General features: G+C 38.0%; 2 protein-coding genes across 3 annotated transcripts; one reads left to right on the top strand and one right to left on the bottom strand.

The window, feature by feature from the left end:
• Nucleotides 1-2,713: 2,713 nt before the first annotated feature.
• LOC308706838 (uncharacterized protein) lies at nt 2,714-6,242 on the top strand (the record flags this gene model as incomplete). The annotated part of the gene is made up of 9 exons (XM_081392704.1): nt 2,714-3,123; nt 3,228-3,339; nt 3,671-3,872; nt 3,969-4,236; nt 4,314-4,491; nt 4,596-4,672; nt 4,779-4,959; nt 5,073-5,321; nt 6,187-6,242. The coding sequence occupies exons 1-9, from the start codon at nt 2,845-2,847 to the stop codon at nt 6,240-6,242; spliced, it is 1,602 nt and encodes a 533-aa protein (XP_081248830.1). The 5' UTR covers nt 2,714-2,844.
• On the bottom strand, nt 6,048-7,916 carry LOC308706653 (P2X purinoceptor 7-like). 2 transcript variants are annotated; one of them, XM_081392424.1, is made up of 4 exons: nt 7,762-7,907; nt 7,090-7,159; nt 6,769-6,827; nt 6,050-6,470 (listed from the first exon to the last, which is right to left on the bottom strand). In XM_081392424.1, the coding sequence occupies exons 1-4, from the start codon at nt 7,875-7,877 to the stop codon at nt 6,308-6,310; spliced, it is 408 nt and encodes a 135-aa protein (XP_081248550.1). In that variant the 5' UTR covers nt 7,878-7,907; the 3' UTR covers nt 6,050-6,307. The 2 variants fall into 2 exon arrangements, with proteins under 2 accessions (XP_081248551.1, XP_081248550.1); XM_081392425.1 differs by lacking the exon at nt 6,769-6,827 and having other exon boundaries at nt 6,048-6,470; nt 7,762-7,916.
• Nucleotides 7,917-15,547: the final 7,631 nt, after the last annotated feature.

Raw genomic sequence — 15,547 nt, 5'->3', positions numbered from 1 at the left:
TCTGTTCTGATTTAAAAAAAAATATATATGTTATTTTTTGTATAATTTAAAAATGAAAAATTACAAAATACAACATTTAATAAAATAAACAGTAAATTAATTTTGTATATTGCTATAAGATGACAATTTCTAAAATATGTTGGTAAAACTTTATTTCCTTGTTACACGTTACATATTTACTATAGTAATAATTAAATTATGTATAATTACATGCAACTAACCCTAAACTAAACCCTAACCCTATGTAGTTCATTTATATTACTCAGCACTTAAATGTATAATTACACTGTAACAGGGACACATTAAAATAAAGTGTAACGAATATTTTATCTCACACAAATGCGCTAGGCATTATTTCTTTAACAATATTGTATGTATAAAACAATCATACCAATAAAGTACTTGGAACAAATAGCCACAATCTCTTCTGGCCCAAAACATTCTTAAAAGCAAAGAAAACTGTCTGTTAGAATGACATTTTAGCTTAAGATACTGAATGGAAAACAGAATGATGCTGTACTCGTAGGAATAAACAGGGAACCATTGCTGAAACCAAAACCATATGAGGGCAAAACTTAGTTTTTCCTGCCTATGTAATGAATCTATAGCTATTTCCTCATAATGTATAAGTATGCACTTCCTTATTTTGTTTAAATAAGAATGATGAAACCCCCTGGCCTGCAAGACATTCTGGTTTTACAAAAAAAAAAAAAAAAAAAACTTTGACAAAGGCATCAGTAAACCACCATAGAAAGATTATAAATACACATTTGAATGATTCTGAGAACGTAGTTAAGTTACTAAGTTTCTCGATACGATCACAGATACCAATAGTAAAAATGTGTCCTTCCTTATCCTTTATAATATTTCTAATTTTATAAAAGGCACTGATGTAGAAGTAGGCGTTGTTCATCTTCTGCAGAGCCATGGGTGGAGCGTGAGGTCCAGCTCTCCCTCGCTGGATGTCATTTGGGTGTAATGGGTGAAGAGTGAAGCTCCAACCACACCCCAACCCTTCCATAACTCTGTCCCTCCAACCATTATCCACAGAGACTAGGGCTGCGTCCGAAATCACATACTCACTTCTCTCGAGTAGATACTTTTTTTGAATAAGTAATTACTTCACGGACGATAAAAAAAAAAAAAAAAAATCTATATGGTAATGTTTGTAATCTGGACGTACTACATTAGCCATGTTGTCATTATCATGTGACCTACCAGCATCAGTTGTGTCACTTCACTGCCAATTCATAAATCCTCTCCCATGGCCTCATGGGATAGTAAAGTGTCCCATTCACAATTCAGAATCTCAACGGAAGTAGGTCATCCGGGTACTTGCTGTGAATTCGGACATTTTTCACATACTGTTTTTCACCTACTATATAGTAGGGAAGTATGTGATTTCAGATGCAGCCTAGGTCAAGCTCAGCCCATGACATCCAGAGAGGTGGAGCCGGATGTCATTTTGTTCTGCAGTGAGCACCACTTGTGCAGAGAAAGTCTTTCGTCGCACTATGGCGTCATACTGAGACATTAAGTCGTTTTTGGAGCTTGGTTTCAAAATACTAATTTTTTCAAAACTTCAAATAATAGCCCGGTCTTTTATTTTCCCAAATCGCCGAACTGCACCGGCTTGTATTTGAGACAGGCGTCTATATGAGACAGGCCTTTAATTTTTTGTTGATATGTTATTCATTGAAGTGCCTAGAGATAACGATCCAAATAGCACAGGCTGATAGACGGAAAGCATGACAGGAGGTTACCAAATCTGTGTTTGTGTTTAACAAATCACTAAATGTATGAATTAGCCCACTATATTTCCGTATGTCTAAAGGCAGCCGCACACCAGACGAGAAGCGCAGCGCCACGTCTTTAAAATTCGAACACATATTCGTCTAGGAGTGTACATTGTCTCAAATCGTCGTTAATGTATATACTGACTTCACCCTGTGCTGCAATAAACATTCAGTTTTACATTAATTTACAGAAATCAGCTGCTTGAATGAAAATTGCTGATGTTATCGGATTTTCAGGTGATATTCTCAATTCATTCAGTTAAAGGACGTTCTGAGGTAAAGTGAATTCAGACTGCAGACTTAGCAACGATTGTATTTAATTGTACAGTGCAATCATAACATAAGATAATACTTTATTGTCTGTTACACAAGGGTTACAGAAAATTTTTTCTTAACATAGTACAGACATGATCTTAACATAGTACAGACATGATCTTAATTCCATAATATCCTTAAACATAACAATATTGCTATATAGGCAAGCCAGACCCACATCAAGATGTTAGGACTGGCAACTCACCATAGACACGGCTCAATCCGAGGGGCGGGATAAACGGCTGTCTTTCAAATTCCCTCGGCACGCAATAGGACAGCGCTTCAACCAACCAGAGCGTTTTCCCAACAGCGGAGCTGACGTTAGTTGATAGATTCAACTTTTGAATCCGGCCGGCAAAACTACGAACACATCTTCCTTTTTTTAAAGGGGTGATGAACTGAGAAATCAAATTTTCCTTGAGCTTTTGACATATAAGAGGTCATCATATTATAAGAATATCCTGTAAGTTTCAGAACTGAAAACGTCCTTGTTAGTCCAATAAAAGCTTTTATTGACACCAGGCTCAGCAAACGACTCGTTTTTCAAAGTGGGGAACAATGACGTCAAAGAGGATAAAACACCGCCTCCACAAAAGAAGATCAACGCCTACTTCAACACGGCCTGTTTAGCCCCGCCCACCGATTCGCGCATTACAGGCATAGCTAAATAACATAGCCTACCTCGTGATGACATGACAAACGGAATCGAGCGACTGAGCAATAAACATCAAACATGCCGTTTACAAAATATTGTGCAGTGCCTGGTTGTGGAAAAAGACAGTCGCTGCATAAGCTTCCTCTGGATTCCAATAGGAATGCATGGCTAAACTTTATTTTTAATGACGTTCCAGCTGATGTGGGTAAAACATTGTCCGTTTGTTCGCTTCATTTCACTGAGGATTGTTTTGTAAACAAGACACAGGTCGAGACTGGATTTGCAGACCGATTAAGATTAAAAAACGGTGCTGTGCCTTCTATATTGGATCCGACAGGAATGGTGCAACACACTTATGTAAGTAAAATTTTTATTTAAAAAATAAAAATAATCTGATAGGCTAGTATTGCATTGTTACAGATCGTTTGATATCTAATATTTATGTGTACGTGTCTAATCAGTCACAGAAGAGTCCAACTATGAAGGATGTAGCTTGTCAAACAGAATTTAATTTAACATCACAGGGCACACAGCTGGCTTTTGGAACCTTAGGACCTAAATTCAGAAGCAAAGGTTTGTGTTTATATCTGTACACTTGTCACTCATGTGAGTAGCATCTCTGTCAACTCAACTTATTATAAAATTTTTAAACACAAATCTGCCTATAAAGGTTTGTTTTTATACAAAAAAAAAAGTCTTTATTGGTGGCAATGGTCAGACATTTTAATGTATAATGTGGCATTGTACATTGTATTATTTAAAGTCGTGTTAATGGTTGATTGGTTGTATTTTTTCTGACATTTCACATATAGGCTTGTTTTTAAATGTTGAAGTTAATGTTTTTAGTACATAACATATGTATAAATAATAAATATTTTTTAAATTCTTGTATTTATTTTTATAGGAACACAGACAGAGGTGTCATGTAAAAGTGAAGGTGCTCCATTCACAACTTCAACACCTTTGAAGGATTTTAGGCCAGCAAAAAAAGCTTGTCTAGAACTGGAGGAGGAGAAAAGTGTTTCTTTTGAAGTCTTTGATAGCCAGGACACAACATATGAGCCAGCTGAGTCTGTCACGACTGTCACAGAGTCATCACAACTTCTGTAAGTGGATTTTATCTTCTTTATTCTCGTTATAGCCTGTTTAAGAAATCACATAACTTTGTTGGAATGTAATTAGTTTTTTTCTTTCGTTTGAAGATGTACATCGATAGAGCAGGATACAAAATACATTGTATTTGAAAAGTGCCTCCTGCAACTTTTTGAAATCTGCCCAGTGTGCACGAGATGCTGTGACGTTCGGCCTCGAAGAAAAGGTTCTTTTGTTGCAATTGATCAATTGTGCCCACATTGTCAATACTTTAGAAAATGGCAAAGCCAACCTGTTGTTGGCAGCACACCTTTGGGCAACCTCCAATTATCTGCTGCCATATACTTCACTGGCGCATCCTTCTTTAAATTACAAAAGGTACTTGGAAAGGAAATACTGAAATTCGCTAATATAATTAATGGATTAAATACAAAAATGTTTTGTATATGACTTAGGTATTCAACGCAATGCATGTCAAGATGATTACACACAGAACTTTTCGAAAGCATGCCAGCATGTATCTGGAACCTGCAATAATCTATACGTGGAAGAAAGAACAAGAAGAAGTCTTGCGCCAGCTAAGCCAGGGGGACAAAGTGATAGCGGGTGGTGATATGAGAGCGGACTCACCAGGTAAAATAATAATTGTTAGCTGTGTAGATTAATTAAATTTGTATGTACTGTGGTCAGTCTTTTTTTTTTTTTATCGTATCATTTATTATGACCATATATATTAGGCCACTCAGCAAAGTATGGTGCATATACCTTAATGGACCTTGCGAGCAACATCATTTTGGACATACAGCTAGTGCAGGTGAGTACCAATACATCAATTAACTAATTTCAACTGCACTAACTACATATAACATTTGCTGCTTGTATGTACTTTACTTTGGTAAACACCCCCCCCCCCCAAATAGAGCAATGAGGTAGCAGGAAGTTACCATATGGAAAAGGAGGGATTAAAACGAAGCCTTGAACATCTAGAGGCACATGGTGTGAAGCTTGAATGCATTGTTACAGATAGACACCCACAGATCCAAAAATTTTTGAGGGAAATAAACATACCACAGTTCTACGATGTCTGGCATCTGGAGAAAGGTACCTTTTCTCCTTTATTGTAAATGTTGATTTTACTTGTAATTCCCTTATGTTCAATGATGATGTGATTATTTCCAGAGTACACGTGATATTGTAAATACTAATTTATTCAGGCTTGTCTAAGAAGTTGGAAAAAATCAGCAAAGATAAGGACTGTGAAGTAGTGAAAAAGTGGCAGCATAGCATTAAAAATCACGTCTACTGGACTGCAGCTACTTCAAAAACACCTGTGGAGCGGGTAGCAAAATGGAAGTCCATGGTAAACCATATTCAAGACATTCACGTACATGACAACCCATCATACCCCCAGTGCGACCATGAAATCCGTGAATCGACTGATCGCAGCAAATGGTTCCAACCAGGTGACCACATTACATTTATTTGTTTCAAATTGACAAAATATATTGCTTATCGTTTGTAAATGTACAGAACATTTTTACTTTCATAAATATGTTGGTAAGTGTCCTTGTTACACCTGTTACATAGTAATCACAGTAAATGATGCATGATTACATGCAACTAACCCTAAAACACCCTAATCCTACCATTACCCTATAGTAGGAACATGTAGTTAATTTATATTACTCAGTAGTATTACACTGTAACACGGACACCTAAAATTAAAGTGTACCGGTAACCAATTTTTTTTTATACAATTGTAATTGTTTGTTATTTGGTTACAGGAACCAAAGCACTATGTACTGTAGAAAAGATTCTTACAAACAAGAGAATGATGAAAGATATCGAGAAACTCAGTCCTCACTATCAAACTTCGTCTTTGGAATCTTTTCACAGTGTCATTTTACGTTTTGCACCCAAAAATGTGGTTTATCCTTACCTTGGAATGTTGTGCAGGTATGTTTTAAATTAATATGATTAAAACCTCTATAATGATGTCTTTAATAACTTTGTTGATGTATTTAGTTGTTTTTATTTCAGACTTTATTTGGCAGGTATGCATTTCAACGAGAACTCAAATCGTCCTCAGGCTAAAACATTGACTGGAAAGCCAATGTATAGGCTTTTGTTTCCCAAAGCCAAAAAAGGAATATACTCCATGAGGCCATTAAAATCACAGGCAACATACTGTAAGTTAAACAAATTTATTGTTGTTCACAATAACGTAAATAAAAAATTCAAATCAATAAATAACATGCATAATATCTATTGTGCAATTATTTTTTTCAAGGCTATGTCATCAATTTGATGACATTCCTTTTTGAAAAGGTAATCCCAGACCCTCTTCCCTACATGGAGGAGATACACAAACTAAATGTCCCTGAAACACTCTCTGCCCAGTATGACAGACCCTCCATGGAAGAGGCCATCGCAAGGCATGTATCACGGTTCAATCAAGGGGAGGTCTGAATCCTACGTAGCTGCCTCCAGCGTCTGGAAACTCTTGGCGTATGCGCAGGACAACACAAGACGGGATAACAACCCTGATCTTCCTGCCCAGATAGCCCCAGCACCAGCTCACAAAGGTCCTGTACGCTAAGTGCCTGTAGCGCCTAATGTGAAAGACATTGACAAAATGAGATAAATTGCTTTACCTGCTATTATTGTGAATTGATGACAAATGTTGTCATTACATCTATTGTATTGAATTTGAAAAAAAAAAAACATAAAAACAATCAAACTGTTTTTGTTAAAATAGTGTTTTCACTGAAACATACTGTTGTTATGAAATTTACTGAAACATACTGAAATTTACTTAAATTCTATTCTAATGTAATGACTGCTTTACAAAATAGTTATTGTATTACAAAGTGAATTATAAAGACTTTTTTGACATTACACAAATCTTACTGTTCTATTCCTCTGAGTCTCAAGGCGCCATAATCAGCTCTGTAAACATTAAGTGCGTTCTGCAGAGAATACACATTAAGGCACACTGGTTCAAAGCCTGGGTGATGGGTCATGCATGTAAGTATGTCTGGTACCTGGTTAATCCTTGTAACAATCTACAATACAAGAACACTTTAATTCTCTCTCTCTCTCTCTCTCTCTCTCTCTCTCTCTCTCTCTCTCTCTCTATATATATATATATATATATATATATATATATATATAATTAAAAACATTCACATAAATATAAGTAAACATAAACATTGTGTGTCTTGTACTTACCTGAGGAATCTCCAAGCAGCATATATTTTCTCTTTCAGTTGGCATAACAGCACAGTTTGCACAGTTACACCTACAGATTATTGAAAGAAGACATGCATGTTTTACACCTCACTGACCATGTTGAACGAAAAACTAAGGTACAACATTCGACAAACTATGTTTTATTCATTAATAATTCATTAACACGAAACAGTAATTTAACCATTATTTATAATATATCAGTGGTAAGTACAAGTACATATACCTGATTTGTCACAACCATAACGTATTACGATTATTTATGCATAATTGTTTTTTCATTATTGGTACATTTTTAGCGCAATTTTCCACCGGACAAATTGCGATTGTTAACTCATGATTTCTGTTCTGTCTGTGCGCACCAAATCTTGCACTTCTATCTCCTCCTCAACCAGACCACCTAGAGACTTCGGGTTTTCGGCATTATGTTAAGGAAGGTCTAATCTCGGGAACGCACAAAAAAAATCCAGGAAAAGATTTACTATCTCTTAGTGTTGTGATCCCATGAGGTGAGAAAATTGCGCTAAAACACTCACTGAGTTTTTATTACTTGTTTAATTTTGACAAAAGACTTTCACTATCATATTCGCTTACACTATAATATCAAATTATAAAAACCTTAAAGATACATTAGAAGTAGCATAAACAACTTACCACGCTGTCACAGGCTGAAGTATCCGTTGCATTTGAGGTGTTGTTGGTTCATTGTCCTGCGATTCGGGATCAGACTCTGGGTCGAACATGTATGGGCGAATCATTCCGGTTGCCATTTTACAACGTTGGAAGTTTTCAAAACAATTTCCCCCACGTGCACTGACGAGTGAGTTGAAACTTATTATAATATGCAAAACTGTTATCCACTCACAGCAGTGGGCGTTTACTTCCAAGTCTTCAATGCGACACGCCCATAAAAACCGAGCGTTTTTGAGCTAGGCTCAAAACTAGGGTCGAAAATAGCCTATTACTTATTCATTTTGATGTTTTTGAATGTAAAAACCAAGCGAACGTCATAAGTTGACCTCAGACAACAATATAAAAAATTTTAAAAAGCCAGTTCATGACCCCTTTAAGAATGACTTAAGTGCCGTTCTTTGCTCAGACAGACGATCTGACAGGTTTTAGCAGATTAAATACAACCCGAAACTAAAAAACAGACCGGCCTTTATTTATTCAAACCTTTAGCCACACCAGTAAAAAGAGGTAAAAGAGACAGGCGTCTATTTGGGACTCGGGTATTATTTATTTATTAGTTTTACGGTATGTCAAATTTCATGACCCATAAGTCATACAATAGCTTTGTGTGAAGAAAAGACATCACTGATAATCTTCTCTAGAGACCGGAACACGAATTATCATGTCAATTGTCCCATCTTGTTACCTGATGCCGGAACATTGAATGATGATCATTCATCGTTAATAATAACTCATTCAGACCAGTTCTGCGAACTGCATCATCAATTTATTGAAAAGATTCAACTTAAAAGAATGATTTGCTCACAAAAGTTTGTCGGATTGAAGAAATCTCATAAACATGGCAAGAAACCTAGGGCATAAGATTTAAAAAAGCTATTGTAAAACTTAAAGGAACACGCCGACTTTTTGGGACTTTAGCTTATTCACCGTATCCCCCAGAGTTATACAAGTCCATACATACCCTTTTCATCTCCGTGCGTGCCGTAACTCTGTCTGACGCACCCACCGCTAGCCTAGCTTAGCACAAAGACTGGAGGAAAATGGATCCAGCTAGCATACTGCTCCCAATAAGTGAATCAAGTCCTGGGGTCACAGTCAATCTGTGACAGACCTCTTTTTACAAAAAAAATTATAATGTTCTGTGTCCTTTTTTATCCTTCAAATAAAACCAAATAAAACTTTACAGACTTCACGATCAATGAGATATTAGAGGTCAGACAATAAGCAAACTTACTAGTACAAATTCAATTACAGAGCTCTCCAATTCAGTTCTTACTAGAAGCTAACAACTATTAGAGCGACCTCTAATTGAAATCTTACTAGTAAAAACTTGTATTCATTAGATGCAAAACCGATTTGTTATTACAACCATTTCTCTCCCCAAAGCCCGCATCCGGAGCTACACTTCAAAATAAAAGCCGCTAGAATGAATTAATAGAATTATCATTGTTTTAATATTAATATTAATATTTAATCACTACATTAATTCACATCTTTATACTTTAGAAAATATTAAAGAGCAAAGAAAGCATCAGAGTTTCGTCAATTGTTTCTTTATTTTACATAATTTGTTTTATATTACATACAAACGGGCAAGTGATTCACGCAATTTTCTGCGAAAACCATCTCACCAGGTCTAAAATATAAACACTTATAAAAGGCTTACCATAGTGAATCACGGTTAAAAAAAAAAAATTGTTGTAAGTTTTTGTTTTGTTGTAAAAAAAGATTGGTGGTCTATTGAAAAGATCTTTTACCATAATTATGCTACTGCCATTTTAATAAACCACCTGAGGCCTTGTGTTGCACTGATGGTTCAAGGGTTTTCCCAATTTGTACCATGCCTAAATGCATCATCATAACACAGCCTTTCATGGTTTACTGCTTTAATACATTCAGACAGACTGGCACATAAAAGACTGAGATCCAATTTTCTTCATCAAGGCATTTTCATCTATTTTTTTTTTATCAAAACATTCATATTTAGTTGTGTACTTCCTGTCGTTCACTCAAAATATTAACTTCTGCTAACTCTCTTTAAACTACATTAATTCGAGCTAGTTTATGGCAAATTAGTCATAATTGTGTATGAATAATTGCCCTGAATATATCCCAATCTTTGTAATATGTAACATTAATTAATCAATAATGACGTACTGTATATTAGTTGAGCATCAACATGGTATATTCAATTTGCAATTTTCATAAACATCTTCTTGCCATTTAAAGTCGGTATGAAACGAAGTTACGCTAGTCTTTTCTTCTCAATAGTGACAAATATCTGAGTGAAACTGCTTCTTGAACAAGAACAAATGTAGGCCGTAAATAGAGTTAATTGAGTTTTGGGTACCAGACGGTTTTACTGGTTTTGGACACCAGACAAAACAGGATATAAACAGGATATCTTTTGACCGGATCTGATATTTCTGATGCAGAGATTCATCTGATCTAACAGGCGGAACTTATTTTTTTATTTTTTATTTTTTTCATTACAGGGACAGTGCATATTAATAAACATTTCTGTCAATATGCCAGAATTAGCCAAAGTGCTATTTTTCATCTGCAGTCCCTATAGACAGATGGTAAAAAGTTAACCTAAAAGGGAGTAAAATTACATATTTACAAAACAATAAGAATTTTTGTTAAAGAAGAGTTAAAGAATTTTAACAGTTTGTAAAGTGATTGCAGAGGTTTCAAAGATGTAACACTAGCTTGCGTCCAACTGGGTAAACAGTAAGTGATATGTGAGAAGATCATAGAGTGCATGTACATTTTTGCTGCCTGTGTGGACATTGGATGGCGAATGTGTCTAAAGTTACTGAGGGTAAATTTAATTCGATTACAGACCCTTTTTACATGTGATGTAAATAACAACTTTGAATCAATTAAAACTCCCAAACATTTGTATTCTGACACGATCTGCAGCCTTTCCCCTGAAACAAAAATATCTGGCTCAACACTGAAGTTTTTGTGAGACTTGGTGAAGAACAGAAAAACATTGCTACTGTTTTTGATGTATTCAGCTGCAGGCAGGAGTGTTTCAACCAAGCTGTTATATATGGCTTTAGTGAGTTTCTCTGCCACCTGGGAGATATTCCTATCATGAACATAGACTACGGTGTCATCAGCATTCATCTGCACAGAAACATAAGTACAGATGGATGAGAGGTCATTAATATACATTGAGAACAACAAAGGCCCTAAATTAGATCCATGAGGAAGACCATTGGACAGACTGAGGGCCGCTGATTTAAATGACTTGTTGGAAGCAGTCAATGAGACAAGACTCAATCCATTTAAGCGCATCTGAGGAAAAATTAAAACTACATAATTTTGTCAGCAAAATTTTATAATTAACAGTGTCAAAAGCCTTCCTGAGATCCAGGAACACAGCACTAACAACCCCACCTCGGTCCAACAGAGCTCTGATGTTTTCAGTAAAGAAGCAAGTCGCAGTCTCGGTGGAGTAATTGGCTCTAAAGCTAAACTGCATAGGGTGTAGAGTGTGGTATTTAGATGGTTAATAATTTGTTTTGCAATCAGTTTATCTGCAATCTTAGACACTGTGGGCAATATCCTGATGGGTCTGTAGTTTGACATGGAATGGAATGAGACAATTTCCACTTTTGAAAATTGGAACAACAACAGCTGGTTTCCACATGCTTGGGAACATATTTTGAGAAATGGACAGATTGATAATTTTGGTGATGGGGGGTGTGACTGATGTACTTTGCCCCTTGAGCATCATCATATCCACATCTGGATGGTCTGAGTGATTTAATGGTCTGTGATACATCTGATTCTGTGATGGTAATTAAACTGAAAACTGATTGACTTGTGTCTATTGACGGAGTGTATACATTCTCAAGTATAAAACAGCTTGCTATGTTAGCCACAGAATCAATAAAATATTAGTACTTAAGTACTATAAGGTACTATGCTATAAAGTACTATAACTTGATTTTGTCATTTTGAATAATTGTACCTGCAGTGAGTCACCAGATGGAGTCGGTGTTACTCCATATCCAAAGTGCTTGGGTTTTTTAGGCCACTTCTCCAGGCAAAGGCAGCTGGGGTCTGAGCGGGAGAAACACATCAAAGGATGATTCATGATTTCCCTTAACATTTATCCAGGGCTCTTGACTCGCGGGCCTCACCGCTTCCCTGCTTTAAGCTCAGATGAGTCGGAGTCTGACTATTAGGAAATGCCCCGTGATCACAGAGGAAAAATGACAGATGAGAGTTATTGATACTTACTCTCCTGAAGGGTGTAGAGATGAAACAGAAACACATCAAGAACAGTGGGGACCTTTATCACTCCTCAATATAACCAGTAAATGTTGAATTAATTGGGAACAATATTCAGAGAGACACTTCAACACATTTTTAGAGAAACGCGTCATCAGCACAATGAGAAATCCTGCCTTATCTGCAAATGGCTCTAATAAGTGAGCCACTGTCAAGAGCTTTTATCTCTCATCCTTTTTTAAATATTCTCATTATTTTGCAACTTTGGCCAGTAATTAACGTTAGATTAACGAATGCATGAGACTGATGGCTGCATGGCGGGAATGTATTCCGCTCTTCAAAGGTCAATTAGATACTGCAGAGTTCAGATTGGTATAATGTCAGATGTCCAAACGCTTGTGTCAGGAGATTCGTTACGTCCTCTCATCCGCCGAGCAAACAGTCTCTGATGGGTTTTGAAGGGGACAAGACGTTCACATTCAGGTAATAGGGGATTCTGGGGTAAGATTGGTCATGGGTAAACTGTGTCACCCCCTCAAACCCGCACTCACATTTACTCATATGTTTCTTTAAAGTGCTAATATGCACTCTTTAGGGCTAAATAAGGTACAAAGGTGCATCTTTTGAAATGGTACTGCACCAGTGAGAGCTTTTTGTACCTTTTTTTCTGAGTGCAAACTTTAAAAAAAGCATCTTTAGACATCTTTTTGCATGACAAAATTAGTTTTATATCAAAGCAAATGTATCCAGGTCCAAAAATGTATAACACACATGTTGGTGAACTGAATTCATGTCACTTACAGCATTTGATTAAAGATTAACCACACTAAATAAAAACGGTGTAGGATTTCCTCTCAAACTATTTTCACCCTGAAAATGCTGGTAAATATCATTGACTTAAATGTGAAATTTTGAAGGAGAAAATTTCTGAAGCAGATGGTAAAACACATCAATAATCTTTTTTTACAGTGCATGAATTATTAATAAAGTATTTTGCACAACATCGCAGCCAGTGCTATGCCACTATTATATATATATAAAAAAATACTATTGAAAATGCTGAAAAAGAAGCAAAATACATACTTATGAACATTAAACCTTCTGGCTGGTTTATGAAAATATTAATAATCTGCAGCTAATTAAACTGTGGAGAGGGTTGTGCATTAGTCTGACATGTTCAGACTAATGTTCACGTTTATTTGAAACATAAATCATGCACATATTCCGTAATGATTTAACTTACCCATCAAAAGGACACAGTTTAGGTGTTTCAGAACCATATTTCATCATTGGCCAGATGATGAAGATTCTTTCCTCTCATTTCGTTTGATGGCAAACATCCTGAAATGCATTTAGGGAGCGTTAATTTTACATTAGCATTAATTTTAGTCTCATTTCCTCTCCGTAGAGGACAACTACAGTAAAAACTGGCACAATTTACCCCGTACAACATCAGCATCTAAATGATCAAACCTTTGCTGTGTAATTTTCTCAGCAGCACAAACAGCTGTAAAAATTAGGCTACAATAAATTGTGCCACAGTCAACATTTTAACTAAGATTTCTAACTACTGTGGAGTGCAGGATGACGGAGTGTGCGTGTGTGTGTGTGTGTGTGAGAGAGAGAGAGAGAGAGAGCGAGAGAGAGAGAGAGAGAGAGATGAGAGTTATTTTGAGTTGTGCCAGTGCTGTATCTCAGCTCTCATCTTTACGTCTTGTGTCTACGTCAGTCACCATAGCAACGCTCAACGGTGTGTTAATTGCTCTGGAAGAACCTGTGGTTTCTAATGATGCAAATGTGGGATTCCTTTAATCAGCCAGTGGAGGAATGAGCATCTCTGTCCTGGTGTCTGCAGTCAGAGAGAGACTGTGTGTGAATAGGTGATGTTACACAGCACTGCACAGACGGATGTAACAAACACACCAAATACTTGAAAAAAAAAACCTTTGAAGAGCAAATCAAACTTGACTCTATTAACTTTAATATATGATTGTACTGTAATGCATGATTCATCAGTGCCCGTTTTTCCAAAGAAAATCATTTATTTTATCTATATGTAATGACTTAATCCATATCTGAAATGACTTCCCTACTATTTTTTAAGCTCTTCCTTCCAGCTCGCTCTTGAACAGAAGATCCACTTTTCACCATCCAGCCAGTTTTAAGGGCATGTATTGTTGATTTCAGAGTTTGTGCAGCAGAGGAAATGTTTAAAAACGTTTAAAATACTATTAGTATTTTAAAACATTTTTTTGTTAATTCATCCAAAAATTCAAGCCCCTCCTTTAACTGCCACCTTACTGTGGTGGAGGGGTTCGAGTACCCGAATGACCCTAGTAGCTATGTTGTCCGGGGCTATATGCCCCTGGTAGGGTCTCCCAAGGCAAACAGGTCCTAGGTGATGGGTGAGACTAAGAGTGGTTCAAAAACCCTTTATGATGGACTTAAAATCGAGGACCGTGACGTCGCCCGGCATGGCGCAGCAGGGGCCCCACCCTGGAACCAGGCCTGGGGCTGGGGCTCGTATGTGAGCGCCTGGTGGCCGGGCCTCCCCCCCATGGGGTCCGGCTGGGCTCTGCCCGAAGGAGCGACGTGGGGCTGCCTTCCAGTGGGCTAACCACCTACAGGAGGGACCGTAAGGGGCCGGTGCTTAGTGGATCGGTTGGCAGTCGAAGGCGGGGGCCTCGACAACCCGATCCCTGGACACGGAAACTAGCTCTTGGGACGTGGAACCTCACCTCACTGGCAGGGTAGGAGCCTGAGATTGTGCGTGAGGTTGAGAGGTACTGACTAGAGATAGTTGGGATCACCTCCACGTATGGCTTGGGCTCTGGAACCACACTCCTTGAGAGAGGATGGACTCTTTACCACTCTGGAGTTGCCCATGGTGAGAGGCGGCGGGCTGGTGTGGGTTTTCTCATAGCCCCCCCAGCTCAGCCGTCTTGTGTTGGAGTTTACCTCGTGAGAGGGTCGCTTCCCTGCGCCTTCGGGTCGGGAATAGGTCTCTCACTGTCGTGTGCGCCTACGGGCCAAACGGCAGTGCAGAGTACCCAGCCTTCTTGGGGTCTCTTGAAGGGGTGCTGGAAAGTGCTCCGACTGGGGACTCTTTCGTTCTACTGGGGGACTTCAACGCCCACGTGGGCAGCGACAGTGACACCTGGAGGGGCGTGATTAGGAGGAACAAGCAGTGTTCTGTTATTGGACTTCTGTGCTAGTTACAGCTTGTCCATAACGAACACCATGTTCAAGCATAAGTGTGTCCATCAGTGCCCTTGGCATCAGGACGCCCTAGGCCGGAGATTGATGATCAACTTTGTGGTCATTTCATCCGACCTCCGGCCATATGTCATGGACACTCGGGTGAAGAAAGGGGCGGAGATGTCAACTGATCACCACCTGGTGGTGAGTTGGATCCGATGGCGGGAAAGGAAGCTGGACAGACTCGGCAGACCCAAACGTACTGTAAAGGTCTGCTGGGAACGTTTGGCCGAGTCTCCTG

Source organism: Scardinius erythrophthalmus, assembly GCF_964197995.2.
Source record: "Scardinius erythrophthalmus genome assembly, chromosome: 18".
NCBI classification, from domain to species: domain Eukaryota; kingdom Metazoa; phylum Chordata; class Actinopteri; order Cypriniformes; family Leuciscidae; genus Scardinius; species Scardinius erythrophthalmus.
This window is presented reverse-complemented; position numbering and strand designations above follow the sequence as displayed.

Bases quoted from the DNA above. Each gene is read 5' to 3' on its own strand.
- LOC308706653 (XM_081392424.1), bottom strand. From the start codon at position 7,877: ATGGCAACCGGAATGATTCGCCCATACATGTTCGACCCAGAGTCTGAT. The intron at 7,160-7,761 runs GTAAGTTGTTTA...AATAATCTGTAG, and splicing joins CTTCAGCCTGTGACAGCGTG to GTGTAACTGTGCAAACTGTG. The intron at 6,471-6,768 runs GTAAGATTTGTG...CTTTCACATTAG, and splicing joins AGACTCAGAGGAATAGAACA to GCGCTACAGGCACTTAGCGT.